At 41.5% G+C, this 19481-nt stretch overlaps 1 protein-coding gene and 1 long non-coding RNA gene across 2 annotated transcripts in view; one reads left to right on the top strand and one right to left on the bottom strand.

Annotated features, from left to right (window-relative positions):
• UTP20 (UTP20 small subunit processome component) overlaps nt 1-1327 on the bottom strand; it is a 96537-nt gene extending 95210 nt beyond the window's left edge. The window contains exons 1-2 of the mRNA XM_038558807.1: nt 1117-1327; nt 143-223 (exon numbers count right to left, since the gene is read on the bottom strand). Of these exons, the coding sequence (XP_038414735.1) occupies nt 143-223; nt 1117-1161 (126 nt within the window). The 5' untranslated portion in view covers nt 1162-1327. The remainder of the gene's footprint in view (nt 1-142; nt 224-1116) is intronic.
• A 6-nt stretch (nt 1328-1333) lies between these two features.
• Nucleotides 1334-19270, top strand: LOC111090064. The gene is made up of 3 exons (XR_005370681.1): nt 1334-2499; nt 2700-2845; nt 18746-19270. It is a non-coding gene; the product is annotated as an uncharacterized LOC111090064 (long non-coding RNA).
• Nucleotides 19271-19481: the final 211 nt, after the last annotated feature.

Raw genomic sequence — 19481 nt, 5'->3', positions numbered from 1 at the left:
TACTGTATAAAAATCACATAGGTCTAATGCATTTCATTTTCCAAAAGGAGTGGCCTGAAACACAATTCATTTCTACTAAGAGGAGAGACTAAAAAACCCAACTATGAATATTTGAAGATTGGCTAATACAACATTCTCTTACCTCATCATAGTTTGTAGTTCTATCAATCCGGTGAATAATATCAATATTCACATTCCCCAGTCGTTCAGCAAATGTAAGAAACTGTGGGAGGGGGATAATAAACATACAATCATCATTCAATACATATGCCATCTTGAATACCCATTTTGAGTGCACTGTATACTAATCACATGTTGACCATCTCCTTGTGAAAACAAAGTTTAAAGTTTCAATAAACCTCCTCCTGTCCTGTCATTACAAATAAGGGTATGGTGTACTTGCAATGTCAGATTTGTATTTTTCAACCAATCATAAAATATAATTGTGTTTTGAAACTCGAAGTATACATCACTGATGAGCCACAAAAGTGTAAAAACAAAAAGACAGTCTTAGATGCCCTGCACAACTTAATGAAAATAATTAAATACTTCCATGAGTGTATTTGCAAAAGTTCAGTTATGTCTTTTCAAATAAAATTTCCATGCTAGACTGTGATAGGACCCAGGTGAAAGTTGGCGGTGTGGCCTCACCAGACCTACTGCTAGGTTTCAAGACCCGCTGCAAGCACAGGGATCTGGTTAAGTTGTTGCAACAGCAGTGTCATCAGACAATGCAGACACACGGTTGCACAGTAACAGAAATTCTCAGGGAACCGGCTGAAAGTGAGGTCACAGCCCATTAGCTGGAAATCATTCACCTCCTCTCGCCGGCTCGCTTCCCAATCTAGTCTTTAAGAATAAAGGCGATGGAGAGCATCTCCTAAGCAGTCGGTGATCAGGAATTTAATTCTGGGCCAAGGGAATCCCAGACAGGCCTGACCCCACAAACCAGCGGCGGTCTACTGCCCGGACGTCGTTCCTCACCACATGTTTACTAAGCCTGGCAAGTCTCCCTCTTGGGCCCGATAAGGGACTCAAGCTGGGCCCAGACACCGCAGCCAGGCCCAGGCGGCAGACACCCACACCACGGTTCCGGGCCCAGGTTCCTTCGCTCACCCTGTACGTGTTCTCGGTCTTGTGGGAGACGGGCTTGGTCTTCATGGCTGCAGAGAGGCGGGGGCACGCAAGGACCTAAGTGGGGGTGACGGAATGCAATCCACGGTACGGAGGGAACCCCGCTGACTGTTCTGCACACTCCGGCTCCCACGAGCTCAGACCTCATCACATGCGGCTCGTACCCCTGGGCGCCGCCATGTTGGGGGACGGGGAGGAGCCTGGGAGGATCACGTGGACGGAAGCAGCGCCAGGGCCGGCGCAGCCTACGGGGACCCGCGGGGCCTCGGGCGGTTCTGCGGCTGAGGGCTTGGGTTTATTTTTCTCCTTTCAGGAAAGCGCTAGAATAAAAATGTGTGTTTTTATTATAAAAGAACACTTGCCTGTCGGCATTGTCAGCTAGCAGCCTTACCCTTCACTATGCACCCTGCAAAACTCTTTACGTCAATAATTTCAATTAAGCACATCGTGAACGCTCCGTGAACATAAAGAGCATTTTTTTCTTATTTATTTACATTTTTAAAAATTTAAATTCAATTTCCAACGTACAATATAACACCCAGTGCATATTTTTAAACCCATTTGGCATACGAAGAAAGCGGGAATGCGCCCTGGTATGTGGCAGTCTAGCAGAGGCCTCCCAGCATCAGTCTGATACTCTTAGTAATTACCATCTAAATAAAGTTGAAAAACAATAAAGGGTTTTTAGGGGAAGAAAAGTCTTAGAATTTCACGTGCAGTTAATATTTCAGTGTTTTTCCTCCCGCTCTTATGTTGTGAAACATTAATTGTAAAAATAGTTGTGTGTGTGCATTTTTGTCACTCATTCAACAAGTATTTCTTGAGACTCTACTATGGGCCATGCCCTGTTCTGTGAACCGAACAAGACAAACATAATAATAATTCTGTTTGGAAGTATTTAATACGAGATGTTTACCTCTTAGGTAAGAAGAGATGTTGAGTAGAGGACTGAATGCATTCCTGTCCAGATGGCAACGTAGGGGTCAGAGCTGGAGGTGTGACTTAAATGCCTGAAATACTCTTCACTGCTGAACCATGTGGAGAATTTAAAGCCATGGAACTGGTTGTGATCATTTAGGAAGAGAGTGATGAAAAGGATGAAGAAGAGAAGAGGATCCAGTTGGACCTTGGGGTGCTCCAACACTTAGCAGTAGACTGGAAGGGGAATGGGGTGGATAGAGCCAGTGACATAGATAGGGACCAGTCTTGGCATGGAAGAAGAATCAGGGGTCAACTATGCTGGAAGCTGAGGATAGAAAAGCAGCTGCCAAATCTGACAAGGTGAAGGTCACTGGTGACCTTGACAGGTACAGTCCTGTGTTGAAGAAAGGAAGAAAAACACGCGTGGATTGTGGAGGAAATCGGGTAAGGAAGTGCAGTAGGTATAACACTTTCCTATTATCGATTGCATTACGACATGAGTATTTTCTATGTCATCACGGAGTTGTTTTAAGTATTTTTAATGACTCCATAGCATGTATGGATTTTTTAATGATAAAATATAGAAGTGCCCAATATTTGGCTGGCTTCCAGTAAGCTAATTGCTTTGTTTGTTTGTTTTTTAGGTAGATCTTCACTTTAATTCATTACAGCTCTCTTAAGGAAATCTGTGAAAGCGGTAGATCTTCTCCTCAGAATAAAGTAAATAAGCTCATTCACACTAAAGTGTGTAGATGATTTCAGAAAATTAGAAGTCTGCAGTCATCTGAAGGTAAGAGCCTCCACTCTAAGCAATATTCCCAACCTGTTGCTAAAATCATCCCCACATAATTGTGTCCTTCTCATTCTCTGTCATTGGTTTTTGGTATTAGAGTTAATGGAACAATGAGGAATAGAGAGTACAATGAAGATCAAGGACAGTAAATGAACTGATACTTGCAAGTTACATATAGCATTGTTACTCCTTATATGATCCTCATATACAAGCATAGCTCACTTTATTGTGTTTCACTTTATTGAGCTTCACAGACACTGTGTTTTTTACAAACTGAAGGTTTGTGGCAACCTTGTGTTGAGCAAATGTATCAGTACCATTTTCTCAGCAGCATTTACTCCCTGCCTCTGTGTCACATTTTGGTAATTTTTGCAATTTTTCAAACTGTTTTGTTACTATGATATTTGTTATGGTTATCTCTGATCAGAGATTACAACATGCTGAAACCTTGGATGATGGTTAGCATTTTTTATCAATAAACTAATTTTTAAAGTTTTTATTTAAATTCCAGTTAGTTGACATACAGTCTAATATTAGTTTCAGGTTCACAATATGGAGATTCAACACTTTTATACAACATCTTTCATCCCCTCCTTGCCCCCAGCTTTTTCCTTCTGTGCCAAGGCCTTGAGTGGTCCATACCATCCTCTTTCCCCCACTGTTTGTTTTTCTTGATCCACTTATTCCAGTCAGGAATCAGAGTTCCGTCATTCCTTTCATCTTAAACTTGATTGCGAACTCCTGGAAGTTTTCCCTTTTAATTTTTGTTTCCTTATTGCCTAGCATGCTGCAATTTCAAGCCCATGGGACTATATGATCACATAAGTTTACTCAGCCTAGACTCTGAAGTAGAGTCCAAAGAAGGCTTCTGGGTAGAGGTAGCAACTAAACTGAGTCCTGGAAGATGACTAGAAGTTAGCCAGGCAAGGGAGGAACATGGACATGAATGATGCTGTCTAGATAAATGGAACAGTATATGAAAAGGTTCAAAGTGGTTGAGTATAAATTTGGTTATTTTTAATGCCTCATCCTAAGCCACACCCTGTCTAGTCAGCACTGAGCCTTGGCATTACCCCATCATCCTTGGGCTAATGGAAGGAAAACCTAAAGGACAGGGTGAAAATGAGAGGTGGAGCGAACCTCAGTTTCCTGATCTATAAAGTGGGGACAACAGTCATACATGGTTGCTGAAAGATTAGCTAAGCTATTATATGTGATGGCCTGGAAGGGGGCGGGTCTGCCTGGTGGCATGGTCTTGTTTAGAAAGGGGACCCAGGGGTGCAATATGTCAAGCCAGAGGTGACCCCCATTCAACAAGGGACTAAGGAGGTAAGGTCTCAAATGAACAGAGGCGAGTGAAGTGAATGAGATGGTTGTTTTCCATCATAGTTGCTTCTTTGAATGAGAGCTGGAGTGAGCTTGGATTCCACTGCTGGGCCTCCCAGGCTCCCTTGCTCTGCCACTACTGTGTAGGTCTCAGTTTACTGAGTCAATTCAAGTGTCCCTCATGGGGTTGTTATGAAGAATAACTGACCTACTAGGTTGATTTTTAAAGTGTGATCCCCCTACTGGCAGCATCAGTGCCCTATGGGAACTCGTTAGAAATACAAGTTCTCAGGCCCCACCGCAAATCCAAATGAATCAGAAACTCTGGAGATGGGGCTCCTGTAATCAGTGTTTTCACAAGCCTGCCAGATGATTCTGAAGCAGGCTTAAATTTGGAAATCATTGATTTAATGTATATTGAAGCACTTAGAACATTGGCACACACCTCACTGTCGGTTTCTGAGGTTCAGGTTAGGTATCAGGCAGGGCCTGTGTCCTAGGCTGTATTTCTTTGGCCAAGTAATTGGTTCAGAGATGAGCATGTGTCCCAAGCTGGGCTAAGAGCCTTATCTGGAACTTTGGATATAGCTGTAGGGAAAGAGATGCTTCTCTTTTTTGGATATGTCAAGATAATAGGAGCCTGAAGCTGTTGGTGGCCATTGTTGTCACTATGAGGAGAAGTTGGCCTGAAAATGAAAGTTTATGCAAAGTAAAATAGAGCTGAGAGAAAAATAGGGAGAGGAGGAGGAGGGAGGAGACAGAAAGGGAGAGGAGAGGGACAGAGAGATGGAGAGGTCAGAGATTGAGATTAAGTACTTTGAGCCACTGGATCCATCCAGTCTTTGGAGTTTTCAGTTACTGTACTTCATTAATTCCCCCTTTTGTGACTAAGCCCATTTTAATTTGTTGTATTTTATTTTGTTTTTAAATATTTTATTTATTCATGATACACACAGAGAAGCGGAGAAACAGGCAGAGGGAGGAGCAGGCTCCCTGCAGGGAGCCCTATCTGGGACTGGATCCTGGGACCCCGGGGTCACGCCCTAAGCCAAAGGCAGACACTCAACCACTGAGCCTCCCAGGCGTCCCACTAAATCCATTTTAATTGGGTTCTGTCGCTTGTAACAAAAATAATACCTACACAGCTAGTATAAAATATTTGTGTTGCTGATAAACAAGGCTGGAAACTTAAACTTTCTTCTGAACATAAATATATATATGAGAAGTAAGAATCAAAAAAGTCAAATACAAAATCTTGATGAAAGGAGTCAGTGTGTAGGATTGGAAAGAACATCAGGCCAGGAGTCAGAGAATCTGGGTTCTAATCTTGGGAGGTTCACTCTGCTGTATGTACTTTGTAAAATTAACCCTACATCTAAAGAAGTAAAGTATGTATTCGTGATTTAAATGTTGCATTACGTGAAGTCAAAAAATTAATAGAGCTGTTTCTAGAACTCCTTATATGTATAAAGTGGTAAGTTTGCAATATTAGTAAAGAGATGTAGAGGTAGGGACACTTCTTAGTTTTTCATATACCACTCTTTGATCCATGATAGAATATTTTAAAAGATACACTTAAACATGCATCTGAAGAGGGTAAAAGACCAAGCCACAGGATGCAAAAAAATATTAGACAACACATACCTGAATAAAGACTTGTACTCCAAATAGGCAAAGAACTTTTAAAATTCAACAATAAAAAGCTCAATTAAAAAATGGGCAAAAGAACTGAATAGCACTTCCCTAAAGAGGATATACAGATGGCAAATAAACATATGAAAAGATGCTTAATGTTGGGGTGCCTAGTGGCTCAGTTGGTTAAGCATCTGCCTTCAGCTCAGGTCATGATCCCAGGGTCCTGGGACGGAGTCCCATGTCTTGGTTGGGCTCTCTGCTCCAAAGGGAGCTTGCTCCTCCCTCTCCTTTTGCCTGCCACTCCTTTTGCCTGTTTGTGCGAGCTCACTCTCTCTCTGTCAAATAAATAAATAAAGTATTTTTTTAAAAAGGAAAAGATGCTCAATGTTATATGTAATTAAAGAATTACAAATTAAAATAAGAGTTAGATACCCCTACACTCCTATAGAATGTCTAAATTCCAAAATAGTGACACCACCACATGCTGGAGAGGGTCTGGAGCAATAGGAACCCTCATCCATTGCTAGTAGGAATGCAAAATCAGTTAGCCATTTTGGAGATTTTTAATTTATTATTTTTTAAAAAAATCTCTACATCCAATATGGGGCTCAAACTCACAGCCCTGAGATCGAGATTCACATGTTCTACAAACAGTCACATGCCAGTCACATGCCCTGGGATAGCCATTCTGTGAGACAGTTACCTGCTTCTTACAAAGCTAAACAAAGGCTGATCATATGGTCAAGCAATCACTCCCCTAGGTAAGCCAATGAGTTGAAAACTTACGTTCATACAAAAATCAGCACATGGATATTTATAGCAGCTTTATTCATGATTGCCAAAACTTGGAAGAATTAAGATGTCCTTCAATAGGTGAATGGGTAGATAAACCATGGTATATCAGTGTAATATGATGTTAGTCATCAGTAAAAAGAAATGAACCACCAGGTTACAGGAAAACATGGAAGAAGCATAAATGCGTATTCCTTAGTGAAAGAAGCCCATTTGAAAAGGCAACATACTGTATGACTCCAACTATGTGACATTCTGGAAAAGGCAAAATTACAAAGACAGTAAAAGGATCAGTGGTTGACAAGGGCTTGGGGAAAGATGGAGAGGGAGAGATGAAACCAATGAAACACAGGGGATTTTTAGGGCAGTGAAACTATTCTGTGTTATGCTTTAATGATGACTACATGACATTATACCCATAGAACTACATAACACAAACACTGAACCCTTAGGTAAACTTAGACTTTAATTAATAATGGTAGTATTAATATTGGGACATTCACTGTGACAAATATACCCTATAAATGTAAGGTTATTTATAATAGGAGAAGTTGTATGGGGATAGATATAGATATAGATATAGATAAAGATAAAGATATATTTTCTCTGTTCAGTTTTTCTGTAAACTTAAAACTGTTCCAAGAATAAGGGCACGTGGGTGGGCCAGACAGTTAAGCATCTGACTCTTGATTTCAGCTCAGGTCATGATCTCGGGGTTATGAGATTAAGCCCCACGTTGGGGTCCATGACCAATGGGTTTCTTGGGATTCTTACTCTTCCTCTGTTTCTCCCCACTCTCTAAAAAACAAAACAAAACAAAACAAAACAAAATAACCAAACAACAACAAAAAAAAACTGCTCCAAGAATAAAGTCTATTAATTTTTTTTTTTAAATCATACTTCCTCTTAACTTTTTCTCCTTCTAAACCCAAGTCCTCTGGAGAACAATATGGCTAACTGAGATGGGATCTGGAAAGACAGCACTCTGCTCTCAAATCCTGAACGTGCCAAGAGGCATTTGGACCAGAATCTCAATACTAGAAACCAAGAAAATTTGGATCTGTGAGGTCCAAAGTGAATTAGAAAGAGAAATGATTGCCTCAGAACACCAGAAAAAAAAAAATCATTTACTCACTCAATAAGACTTTATTGAGTGCCTACTGTGTTTTAAATCTGATCTAAGGATTGAGGATACAGCAGTAAAAAAATTCTATAACATCATTAGACTCATATTCTAGTGTGAGGAGACAAAAAATAAACATGTAAATCTGTAGATCATTAGATTGCAGTAAGCACTATGAAGACATTGTGGGCGGAGAGTGTGGCAGAACTCTTGTTTCACAAGAAACAAATTTGTTCTCTGAATATTTGCTCTCTTTTTCATCTTTTAGAGAAAGAACCCCCATCTCAAGTTTTAGCTGGTAGTGGGGCCATACGTTTCCTCCCCTCCATTTTGCACCTGAATATATTGTGACTGAGGCCAGGCCAATAGATTATGAGGGGAAGTGTTTCATGTAATTTGCAGGTCATGTGCTGAAGGATAAAGACACTTACCTTGGAACCTTTCTATCTCCTCCCCACTGGCTGGTAAATAGCATTGACTGAGCCACTCTAGGAAGCCAAGTGTGGAAGATGGCAGAGCTCCCAGCTTTAGAATGTTCAATTCTTGCTTGTTGCATGAAAAGGAAATAAACATATATATAACATGAGCCATTTCATTTTTGCATCTCTTGGTTATCATAGCTTAGCTGGTTCCTAATTCCAGGAGTATTAGGGCAAAGTGGTTAGGGAAGCAGAAACTTGAAGGAAGGGAATGGAGGAGGGAACCATGGGGCCATTTGGATGATGATAATTCCAGGCAGAAGGACAGCAAATGCAAAGGCCCTGAGGCAGAAATAAGCTCCAGTCTGGTCCAGGACTAACCAGGAGCCCAGTTTTTTTTTTAAACTTTTATTTATTTATGATAATCACAGAGAGAGAGGCAGAGACATAGACAGAGGGAGAAGCAGGCTCCATGCACCAGGAGCCCGACGTGGGATTCGATCCCAGGTCTCCAGGATCGCGCCCTGAGCTAAAGGCAGGCGCTACACTGCTGCGCCACCCAGGGATCCCCAGGAGCCCAGTTTGTCTGATATACAGTGAGTAAGGAGGAAAGGAAGTCAGGGTTAGTATGGGGAGCAGACTGCATAGGGCCTAATACACTATAATAGGAAATACCTGACACAGCCTCTTAGAAAGACCTGAGAGATCAAGGCAAGGACAGTCTAAGAAAGTCCATGGAGGAGGACATTGCCAGATGCCTTGTAGGATCGAAGAAAGGAAGACCGCCATCCTCTCCTAGTATGTTTATAAGTTGATCTGTGCTTCTATGCATGTAGTCATTGTGGTCTCAACATATAGTCTTGGATGTATTCTCTTAAGCAAATATTATATTTATGATACAATGCCTTCTGGAAAGATGTATTTTCCAGAGTTTCAGTGGTGATTTAACTGAAGAGATGGGTAACTGTAAGTGACCAGAACCCTCTGTCGCAAGAGCCATGCAGTCACGGTATTGCAAGCATCCCTTGCTTTATAGCCTGGAAAGCCTGAAAGAAATACAATGACTCACCCAAGATGACACAGTAAGTTAATGGAAGAACCCAGAACTAGAACCCAGATGTAGTGACCCCCAATTTATTTATTTTATTTTTTAAAGAATATTTTATTTATTTATTTGAGGGAGAGAAAGAGAGATAGCAAGAGGGGGAAAGAAAAAAGCAGGAGGAGGGAGCCCAATGTGGAGCACAATCCCAGGACCCCAGGATTATGAAATGAGCCAAAGGCAGGCGCTTAATCAACAGAGCCACCTGGGTGCCCCCAATCCCCAATTTAATAGTTTCCATTACAATCAGCTTTACTTCATGCTAGGTATCAAGGTGGTGGTGGGTGTTTCAGATCACAAAATAATCCTAAATGACTTTTGAACTAGGTTTGGTTGGAGAATCCATTATTTTATTTCAGCAGCAGATTTTCTGTCCTAATAATTCCTTAATCAGAGCCATGTAGGATGGAAAACTTTCCCTGTGAACACACAAGTCAGACCCTCCAGGTGGCAATGATTGGTACTAACAAAGGACTTAGAGTTTTCCAGGAAGTTAGAACTCATCCTCTCTGATCCTATGGCAGCCCTGTGAGGTAAGCAGGGTAGATCTAATTTCTATCATATTGTAAAAGAAAAAATAAAATTATTCCAGTGACAATAGGTGACTCAGCCAAGGTCACACTTGGGCTGCACTTTCTTACCCCAGGTTCAAAGGACTTGTTGCCACATACATCCTCCCAGATGATTAATAGCTGACACTTTATAGCTCTTATTACCACATACCAGATACTGTTTAAAGCTTTGCACATCATGACTCATTCACTGTTCCTACAAGGTAGATTCTATAATCTCTGCAAATTGTTGGGAAAACAGGCACAGAAAGACTAAGGGACTTCCCTGAAGTCACATAGTGTCATAAAGCATAGTGTCATAGGGTCATACCTAAGACCCAAACATACACAGACTGTATCAAGAATCTGTGCCCTTAACTACTGCACTCTGCTACCCCTCCAATATGGACTTGGAACCAATTTTATGATTCAGGTAGCTTATAGGCACCCTTTAAGAGTCTTTGAGATCAAGTTCAGAGACCCGATAGCTTCTATGGCTGTCACAAACCCCTCCTTTATATGTATGGCCACTTGATCTTATTATCTACTTCCATGACAGATGTGATCAAAATCCGATTTATACACCATCTATCTAACCGGAATGGAGAAGGCATTGTGTGTAGCAATAGCTACTTTGACATTAATGTTGAGAAGTTCTTATGGATAGTTGTGAGTCATTTACTGTTCTGCAGAAGAATCAATGCTAAGAAGTCATCACTTCACTCTCTTTTTCTTTAATTCATTAGTAATTCTGAAGAGTAGAGAAGTCATATGTTGTTTTCATCTACTGCCCATTGTTTGGTAGCAGTACTTCTCTTTTTGGTTTATTTTTAGTCTGTGTGGTTTCAATACCAACACATCCCCATTCTCCCGGCTTGGATGCATGACCCAAGCCTAGGCCCAAGGTATCTCCATGAAAAAACAGGGGTAAGTGTGTGATCCTAGTCGGTCCAGTGAAAGTTGACCCTAGGACTTTTACTTGAATTATTGGGAAACAGAAATCCTCCCTCTGCTTAATGATGAATACAACAGAGTATAAGCTGAAAGCTGTGGGTGTCCATCTCACCCCATGAGGGATAAGTGTGCATGAGTGTGAATATAAGACCGACAAAGGTGGAACCAAGAGATGGAGGGAAATCAAGTTCCCAATGACAAATTTGGTGCATCTAGATCTGTGTCTACCCTTGGACTTTTCAATAATATAATCCAATAAATTCCCTTGTGTGTTTAAACAAATCTGGGTCAAATTTCTGTCACTTGCAACCTAGATTAATTTTCCTGACAAATTATTCTGATTAATACAGGCAAAACTCATTTACCATATTCTCTGCTTTGCCTGAAAGTTAACTGGTGTCAGTTGTCTGTTGCCATAGGAAAGCCTTAGGAAAATAACGACAATGACAACAAAACCAGCCGTAGGGGCATACAACAAATCTACAAGTTGGCTGGGTGTTCTGCTGTTCTGGGTTGGTCTTGGCTGATCTTGGCTAGGATTGTTCAAGAATCTGTGGTCTGCTACAGCCTGGTTGGGGTTGGCTAATCTAGCATTACTTGGGATAACTTGGTTCTGCTCCATTGTGGCCTCTCATCATCCAGCATGCTAGCCTGGGCTTTCCTTGTGGCCAGGTAGAGGCCTGAGGGAGCCTGAAGGGTGCAAGGCCCAGGCCCAGGACTGTCATACCATCACTTGCACTGTATTTTGCTGGGCAAACCGAGTCACAAAGGCAGCCCATATTCAAGAAGTGGAGAAATGGTTTCCACCTCTTAATTGGAGGAACTGCAAATTCCCATTGCAAACAGCATAGTTACCAGGAGGAGTGGAGAATTAGGGCTGTTTTTGTAATCAATCTACCACACTCATATTTGTTCCCTTTATAAAATCATGGTGGTAAGGAGGTAACATAAGCAGATGGACACCGCAGCTTAACCAGATGCTCACCAAGGCAATCAGATTCCTTCAGTGCATCAAGCAGGGTATGATGCTACCCTGTTCTTATTTCACTCATTTAGCATGAGTGGTTTTTTTTTTATTTCTTTATGAGTGATTTTTCTTTACCTTGTAAATACAGAAGCTCTGTTCTGAAAAAGACTTGAAAGGTCATCTGGCCCGCCTCCACGTTTTTTAGAAGAAGAAACCAGACCCTAAATTAGGGCCATCACTCTGACTTCTGTTTCTGTCATTACATCACCTTCCCACCCAGGGTCATATAGAGGCAAGCCTGGACCCCTGTCCGGTAACTCCCATCATCTGGTACTGTTCTCTTCCTACCCCAAGGCTGAACAAAATGAAGGCTGCTTACTCAAACTTTGGAGTCAGCCAGCATGATGCTAATCCTTGTTATTACTTATGGGCTTTGAGACCTTGGACCAATTATTCACCTCTTCTGGGCATGGTGCTAATAGTGCATGCCTCATAGGGCTGTTGTGGGGATTAAATGAAAGAAGATAAATAAAGCACATAGTAAGTGTTCAATAAATTTTACCTATCATTTTTCTTAAAACATGGCACTTTTCTATTTAAAACTTACTCCTGCCTACATTTAGTCTGGCTTTATGATTTTAGGGGAACTGAAAATATCCTAACTCCTAATATTTGGATGTTAGACAGTAAATCACGTTTTAAAAATTATGGGGGGGTACAATTCCATGTTTCTTAGGAGAAGGGATGCTTGTAGCCTAGCTCATCTGTTTATTTACTAACAAATATTTACTGAGGGTGTCTTCAGAGTCAGGCATTGTATTAGTTTGCTATTGGTGTAACATATTACCACAAACATAATACCTTAAAGTAATGTGTGTTTTGGAGGCCAGAGGTCTACAATGGATCAGACAGGGGTGCTTGGGTGGCTCAGTTGGTTAAGCGTCCAAACTCTTGATTTAGGCTCAGGTCATGATCTCAGGGTCATGAGGTCGAGCCCCATGTCAGGTTCTGTACTGAGCATGGTGCCTACTTAGGATTCTCTCCCTCCCTTTCCCTCTGCCCCTCCTCACTGCTCCCCCTTATTCACCCATGCACTCTTTGTCTCTCTCTCTCTCTCTCTCTAAAAATAAATAACAAAATAAAATAAAACACTCTAAAAAATTAACCAAATAAAATGGGTCAGCCAGGAGATGTTCTTTCTGGAGGCTCTAGGGGACAATCTACTTCTTTGTATTTTCCCAGCTTTTTGAGGCTGCCTACCTTCCTTGGCTCACGGTCCATATCACTCCAACCCCTGCTTTTATCATCACGTCTCCTTCTCTCCTGTTTCATGGTCTTACTGCTTTCTCTGACCTTCCTGCCTCCTCTTATAAATCTCTGCCTGTGGCTTGTGCTTGCATACAGCATGTGGCCTGGATAGTCAGACTTCTTACATGGCACCTCGGGGCTCCTAGAATGACTCTTCTCAATAAGCAAGACAAGAATCTTCAAGGCTTTTTAGGCACTAATCTGAGACATTATAGTCTGCTGATTGAAGCAGTCATAAGTCTACCTTATTTCTAGGGGAAGGGACATATATCACATGTCTTGAAGGAAAGAGCTTAAAAGAATTTGCAGTTAGACTTTAAAAACACCCAAATGGAAAAAAAAAAAAAAACCACCCAAATGGACTTCCCAAATATGAGGGGGTCTTTTGTTTTTGTTTGTTTGTTTTTTGCTTTGTTTTGTTTTTTTTCAGTCACTATATTTCCCTACTGTTTCACCTGCCTTGGGACTGTGGAGGAACCTGAAGTCATCAGTGGTTTCCTGCAGGTTTCTGGGTTGGGTGGCAGTAGCTCTCTGGCTCTGAGGCTACAAAGCTGAGAGCTAGTAGGAATCTCCCTGAATTTAGCTTCTGAAGCCTTCTGCCAGTCCTGCAAGCCTCTAATTTCCTATTTTAAGTACCCTTCTACTTGAAATACCTACCTAGAGCACTGTTTTCCTTACAGCATCACGACTGATACAAGCTCCAAAGTCCGCTTTCTTAACTCCTACATGTCATCTAACCTTCGCCACTTTTCTCAAGCTCCCAGACCATTCCCTCACAACCTACCCTCACAACTGCACAGCCAGCATGCCATTGGGAAGATGACTCTGCTGCTTATTGCTCAGAAAAAAAAAAAGAGTGCATTAGGTATGATCTTCCTCAACCATCCTGTCTTCCCAACTGGATCTATACCTACCTTTTTATTTCTTTCTTCTTCATCATAAAAGGAATTATTTTGTACTTTTGGGGGAAAATAGTATAAGACTTTTTTTTTTGTGGTGGTACATGATATCCTTCATTTATCTTTTCAACCTAATTTTCTGCCATTTTCTCATATGTGCCGATATTAAAGTAGATTAACTGCATTAATAAGGAGACTCATAAAATAGGTGGAATTGTTGCTGTTAACAAAAGGACCCAAAGGTACATAATGGCTCAAACATCATAAAATTTATTTCTTGCTCAAGTAACAGCACTAGACAGGTGAACAGTCAATGGAGCAAGCCCACCTCTATTTAGGGACCTGAACTGATGGTGACTGGACGGACCATTTTCAACACGTGCTTTCCAAGGTCACGCTTTCTAGATATCCAGAAAGAGGAAAGCATATGGAGGATACACATGAGTGGTTTTATGGGTCAGGCCGGGAAATGACACATGTCTTTTAGTTAGAATCCAGTTACATGGCTACACCTAACTGCAAAGGAGGCTGGGTAGTGTAATCTAGCTGAGGGCCCTGGAAAATGAGATAATGGATTTTGATTAATACCTATCAGTATGTGCCATTGTATCTTAAACCTCAGAAAATGTATTTAATTTGTCAATAGTTCAGTTTTGTCATTTCTAAAACTGAGGATATGAATGTACCTCCTTCCTAGGGCAGCTGTAAGAATGAAATGTGTTGGTATTGGAAAGATTTTAGAGCATTGTCTGGCACATGGTCAGCATCTCATCAAAGTTATCTGCTACTATGGTAATCCTTAGATGTTACTTCCTGTGTCAAGCTTTTCTTCTCCCTTTTTTCATCTTGCCTAATTCTTAAAAAAAAAAAAAAAAAGGGTTTTAGGGGCACCTGGGTGGCTCAGTGGTTGGGTGTCTGCCTTTGGCTCAGGTCATGATCCCAGGACCCTGGGATTGAGTCTCACATCAGGCTCCCCGCAGAGAGCCTACTTCTGTCTCTATGTCTTTGCCTCTCTCTGTGTCTTTTATGAATAAATAAAATCTTTTAAAAAATAGAAAAGATTTTACTTATTTATTTGAGAGAGAGAGAGAGTGGGGGTGAAAGAGGGAGAAGCAGATTCCACTCAGAGCCTCATGTGGGGCTCAATCCCACAACGCTGAGATCATGACCTGGCCCAAAACAAAGAGTCAGACACTCAACCAACTGAGCCACTCAGGCTCTTTTCTCTATCAGAGTTGCATTTGTTTTGTAACAACCTGTTTTATGATGTATTGTTCTTCCTCTATATGCTTCTTGATGGCAAGAATTTAGTTTTTATATCTCAAGTACCTAGTAGTCCCTGGGATGTAGGTACTCAATATTTATTGAAGGAGGAAGAAAGGAAATGAGAAAGGAAAGAAGGAAGGAAGGAGGAAGAAAGGAAGGAAAGCAGGCTGATCACATAAAGATCAACATCTTGTCATGAGTAGATTCATGAAAGGTCAGCTGCAGAGCAACTTTATTAGTCACTATATCCCAAATCCCAGAGGGTCACTTGATACTCCTGCCCATTCAGGACCAAGGCTGTTTGCATCATCTTCATGCTTTGCATTGGACACCCCTTGTATGCTGCCTCATATCCTCTCAGCTTAGTTTTACTCCAGCCAGTGCCATAGCATCCAGCTACTGGAGGTGTGAACCTACAATCCCTTATCTCAGATGCATTGCATCTCATTCTGCCCTGGGCTGTTCTTACTCCTCTTTGGACACCTGCAGAAATGTGTTTTGGCTTCCACATATGCAAACATGCAAGGGCAAGGGATTTGGCATCTATTTCACAGGCCATTTAACCAAGGAAGGATGGGAGCTAGTGAATAAATGTTTCCCTCTTCTGGCTCTGGGGAAGACAGTTGTCCCAGGACTTTCCTGGGATTTTTGCATTCAAAGTCCCGTGTTGCTGGAAGTCCCTAACCCTGAAAGGTGTTCTTTAAGGTTCCTCCAGGGGTTCTAGTGAAGTCAAGTCTAGTGAGGTCAAATCCTAGTTGCCTAGATCTTAATAACGTATCTTTATTGCCCATCCCTGCTTCCCCAGATTACAGCCCCAAATAAATGACCTCCATGCAAGCCCCTTCTCAGGCTCTGCATTCTGAATTGGGTAGCTCTGAGCTTACCTGTGTGGTGAAGAGTGTTTTCAGCTCTAGAAAACTAAACAAACAAACAAACAAACAAACAACAAAAGCAGAGGCAGAGGAAATGAGTCATGGCCCAAAACAGCCAAATTATCACTATCCTGATGTTGCTACAAAATTAACCTAGAAGATATGGTATGGTTCAAAGATATTATCATGAAATGTTTATTATAAAGTTTATTTGTTTCAACAGCAAGGTGTTAGAAAGAAACAGGCAGAAAACTTAGCTTTTAATTCCACTTGGAGTATTTAAAATCCTGTATGACTCTTGTCACTTTTGTTCTCCTTGGGCCTCAGTTTCCTATCTGTAAAATAGGAGGTTGGATTAATAATTTTTGCCTTTACCGGTGGTCCTATCCTTGGCTGTTGTAGTTACTCATGGGGTAGAGGGAGGGCAGAGGCTTGAGGGGGTCGGTCAACAGGCCTGGTGGCTAGGGAGGAACAGGGGCTGAGGGTTCATACCCATATCAATAGTTGAGTACATGTGGCAGAAAGATTTTATAAATGGGTCCCTGTGGGCTGTGAAGAACCCCTAACATATTTCCCTAATATTCTTAAGATCTATCAATCTCAAGTCCTCTGTCCACAGTGCCAACTAGACAAGATTTCAGAGTGAAGAATATTTGCCACTGAGCTTTTTAAAAAAATTTATGTATTTTTTCCAAAGGGGGGAGCAGCAGGAGAGGGACAAGTAGACCCTGCATTGAGCACAGCCTGACATGGGGCTTGATCATAGGACCAAAATCATGACCTGAGCCAAAAATCAAGAGTCACATGCTTAACCAACTGAGCCACCCAGGTATCCTTTGCCTCTAAGTTTTAAGAAAGATCTTTATAATATCCAAAGGACTGGGGACACCTGGGTGGCTCAGCGGTTGAGCGTCTGTCTTTGGCTCAGGGTGTGATCCTGGGATGCAGGATCAACTCCCACATCAGGCTCCCTGCATGGAGCCTGCTTCTCCCTCTGCCTGTGTCTCTGCCTCTCTTTCTCTCTCTCTCTCTCTCATGAATAAATAAATAAAATCTTAAAAAATATATCCAAGGGACCGGAGGCCATGACCACCACAGACAAGTGAAACTTCCAGCCAGTGGTGTGTTGAAATGGCTTATAAATCTGCTTGCAAGAGTGACTGCTGGATATCCAGGAATTTTGTGAGCCAAACTATGGGTAGCAGCTTGAAACCAGTCATGATAGGAGTGTTGACACCATAGAAAATTGGAAAGCACTATAAACATATTGGGGCTCCCTTGGCCCCTTGAGATGTTTCACCAGCACATCATTAGATCCAGCTTTGAACACTGGTAGCTTCTTATCCAGGACTGTAGATAAATTAAATATGTATGTTTTAAAAAGAATTTTTTTTTCTTCCGTGCTGTTTGGTTTGTGGACATAATGAGCAGGGTCATTAAAACCTGTCTTTCCCTCTCCCTCACTAGTGGCTTTACAGATTCTATGAATCTAAAAGTATACAAATCCCTGCAGAGACCAGGCAAGTTCCTACAACTCCAGGCCCTGCAAGTTCTGACAGGGGCTAGCCCTGCCAGGAAACTTTCAGAACCACATCAAGGTGTTGTGCTGCTGTTTCAGGGGAGTTTGTCCTCATGAATGATCGATTTGGTGGCTTTGGGTACTTCTTTAAGGGTTTTGGAAGCCTGGTTAGAATACTTGCTCTGCCACTTGGGAGCTCTCTGATGGGCTTATGTTTAACCTTACTGAGTTTCCTCATAGGTAGAACAAGTAGTACCTCCTTGAGAGGGTTTATGGGTTGGGGCACCTGGGTGGCTCAGTGGTTTATGCATTTACCATGAAACTAAGAAAGTTCAAGCATAAAGGCACCTCACTTGTATGGGCCCCTTGTAGGGAGTCTTTGGGCATGTTGTGTTTTTAATTCTATAATCTAAAGGATCTCCATCCCACCCTAAAGCATATAATCTTAAGAGCCTCACACAACTTGGATCAGCTCCTGCTTGTGGGAATGAATCACGTCACACATGTAAAGCCCTTAGCCCAGGGTCTGGCCCATTATGAGAACTTCATAAATAGTCCTTGTTATAACACAGGTACTTTCCCTCCATCACCATACATCCCACCTGATTTTCCTCCACTCCCTAAGCGTCATCACTGAACCACATTCTGTTCATAGTTTGCCTTCCTTCCACCTGGAACATTGGTTTTTGCCAATCTCTTGCCACTTTGCTCAACGTATCTATGGAGTGCAGCATTCAGCATGTCACTATGTTCATTTTAATGATGGGAAAACAACATAAGCAATTATGCTCTTCAAAGAAGTGATGTGACAGCAGGGAGAGATAATAAATGAATTGCCTAAAGTTCCTTGGGGTGACGGGAAATCAAAGTTGTATTAATGCTTAACAAACATCCAACAGGATGATGAAACAAAGGGCAGTTGGGGCAACACTGTATATTTTGCCAGTTGTAAAACAAAGAAAAACAAATTGTCAGTCAAGCATGATGTAGAGACACTTCCCTTAAGAGCACATGTATCTCAGAATTATCAAAGGGCTCTAAGTCACCCTAATAATGGGCTTCTACCACAAGTAGACAGGATGAAAGCCACATTTGGTCTTAAGAGATGCAGCACTTTGCACTACAGTTGCAATAAGATTTTCACAGCCAATTGTCTTTATTTAGGGTGAAGAAAGAGGTGAGTGGATGCCTGTGAGCCTCACATGGTCTCCTGCCCTGAACAGTAAGAAAGGAACTTGACTCGGATGAAATTTAGGTGCAGCCATTATCGACAGCCTGTTGTGTACAAGGCGTCATAAGTGGTGATGAGTAAAGCCAGGTCTCTGGTGCTTTCTACCATGCAGTGCTGGAAGCTGGCCAGTTGAGTAGAAGAGAGTGTGGCGATTGGGATTAGATGAATCTGGTTTAATCCTGGTTTTGCCTTGTACCAGGATGTGATTTAAATTATTTATATAACCTTCTTGAAACTCAAGTTTCCTTATCTGTAAAATGGGAGTAATGCTACTCATCTTGCGGGATTGCTGAAACATGGCAAATGCTCAGTAAATGTTAGTTTTCTTACCTCCTTCTGAAAGCTGTCGAATCCAAGTGCAATTTTGGTCCTCTCAAAAGCTGTTTATGTAGCTTTTATGAATCTTGTATTATTTTAGTAGTTGAAACATTTTTTTCTAATTACAAAAGCAATGCATTTTTGTGGCAGAAGAATTAGAATAGGTGAGCAAAAAGAAAAAAAATAAAATTACACACAATTCGAATATGTAGTTATAGCTTCCAATTACACCCTTGCGTATATCCTTCCAGAACATTTTTTATGTCTATGAATATGTATGTTACTATAGTTATAATATACAATACATGCAATTTCACAACCTGCTTTTCTCAATGCAACAGGTAATTATTA

This window comes from Canis lupus, chromosome 15, assembly GCF_011100685.1.
Source record: "Canis lupus familiaris isolate Mischka breed German Shepherd chromosome 15, alternate assembly UU_Cfam_GSD_1.0, whole genome shotgun sequence".
NCBI lineage: Eukaryota > Metazoa > Chordata > Mammalia > Carnivora > Canidae > Canis > Canis lupus.
Note: the sequence above shows the minus strand (reverse complement) of the source record. Positions and strands in the feature narration are given on the sequence as shown.